The 1,779-nt window shown below is 41.6% G+C and overlaps 1 protein-coding gene across 1 annotated transcript in view; it reads right to left on the reverse strand.

The window, feature by feature from the left end:
• LOC107041984 (neurogenic locus protein delta) overlaps nt 1-1,295 on the reverse strand; it is a 21,080-nt gene extending 19,785 nt beyond the window's left edge. Inside the window, exon 1 of the mRNA XM_015262826.1 lies at nt 377-1,295. Within this exon, the coding sequence (XP_015118312.1) occupies nt 377-436 (60 nt within the window). The 5' untranslated portion in view covers nt 437-1,295. The remainder of the gene's footprint in view (nt 1-376) is intronic.
• Nucleotides 1,296-1,779: the final 484 nt, after the last annotated feature.

The raw sequence follows: 1,779 nt of genomic DNA on the forward strand, positions 1-1,779 counted from the left end.
AGAGCGAGAGAGCGAGCGAGAGAGAGAGAGAGAGAGAGAGAGAGAGAGAGAGAGAGAGAGAGAGAGAGAGAGGTCAAAGAAAAATAAATTTAATGTGAGAAATTTGGAATGAAAAAAATTGTTCGTTTGAAAAGTCAATTGCGAATATACTCTGAAACACGTTTATACGCTGCCCCCACCCAAAAAATCGCACCCGTGTGTGTGACAGCTCGTCGACCGCCTGGCCGACTGACTGAACTCGAGTTCCTTTCACGGATTATTCGTGGAAGCCGAATTATACACATACAAAAACATCGAAACTCTTCGAATCAGCCATACCAGTCACACGCTCATCAAAATGAAAATAATTTGATAAGAAAAATAAATATTTGCTCACCGTACGCGGTGACGGAAGAAGCACAACGGCCATCGTCCACACCAGCATCGTGGTCCACATGTTTGTTGACAGAGAATTTTTTTTTGGAAGAAATGAAAAAGCTCCCAACTTTGGAGCCTCTTTTCCTCCAAATTTTGATGTTCAATCCACCGCGATGATAATAACTCAATATTGTTGACAGTTGATTCTCCTCTTACCCACTTTATGGGTTACCTCCTCGAGGCGAAAACACAAAGTACTCGCTGCACAGCCATAAGGGCCCCCTTCAGCTATCCCTTGGGGTCGAAGTAATTTTTTATTCTTATTTTTCAAACGAACAAGCACACGACAAACACTTGATTACAGGAGAATATTATAATATATAAACGTGAGATTTCACATTGTATTCAACACTCTGAACCACTTGGGATACTCCATTTAATCCGTGTATGAATAATCCACTTTTGATGAATCCAAAGTGTACATTGATAAATCACACCGGTTTTTATTTAGTTGTTAGCCGCCGCTTCACTTCTTCATTTAATCCTTCAGTGTTGTCAGGACGTTGAAATAATAGTGAAAATTTGAATACAAAAATTTTCATTTACTCGTCTATTTCACTCGCGTTGCTCGAACAAACGATCAAAATTCGTCGTCAATTTGTTTCTAAGAAAGTACCCAAGCGTAGTGAAGAAATTTTTGCCTTCTAATTCAAAACAACTGGATGAACACGCGTGATAGCTCGACAGCGTAATTCCATGTGTAATGAATAAATATTTATCTCCAAATTCTCATTTACAATACTGTAATAACACTCCGAAGATTCACTAGGCGGCTGACGTGTTTTGTGAAAACCGTATAGCCCCCCCAGTATATGGCCTTTATTAAAAAAAAAAATAATCTATCGTGCGTGACCCTGCGGAAAGATGTGACTCGAACGCCGCCGCCGTCGGTCTGCCGCCTGGCTGAAGCTGCTGCTGCTGCTGGTACTGTTGGTATCCAAATGAGTGTGTCCCGCACGACTGTGTGCGTGCCAACGCTGAAGAGGGGGAAAAGCGTTTCAAAGAGGAGGCGACGTAGGAGGAAAATATGTCTTCGCTTCCCTGAGGATACGCCGCTAGTCCATACACCTCACACGTTGCCTTTTCCCCGTGACTAATTCAAATCAGTAGACAATACGTTGAATGAATTTTTGGAGGGAAAAATTGCAGTTGACAATAATCCGACGCTCCACAGTGAAGGAATGAGAATAGCTTCGAAATCCCGTGTGTAACACTTGCAAGTTCAACTACTGGCGTGTGACCAAATGCCAGAATGTTGTTCTCTCGTTTTACAATACTGTTGTTACTATTTTTTAATTGCGTTTACCCACTCGTACACTTTCTACTAATTCACTTTGTCTTTTTCTCAGCTTTCCCACCAAA

Source organism: Diachasma alloeum, unplaced genomic scaffold (genome assembly GCF_001412515.2).
Source record: "Diachasma alloeum isolate Michigan unplaced genomic scaffold, Dall2.0 Dall_scaffold_00398, whole genome shotgun sequence".
NCBI lineage: Eukaryota > Metazoa > Arthropoda > Insecta > Hymenoptera > Braconidae > Diachasma > Diachasma alloeum.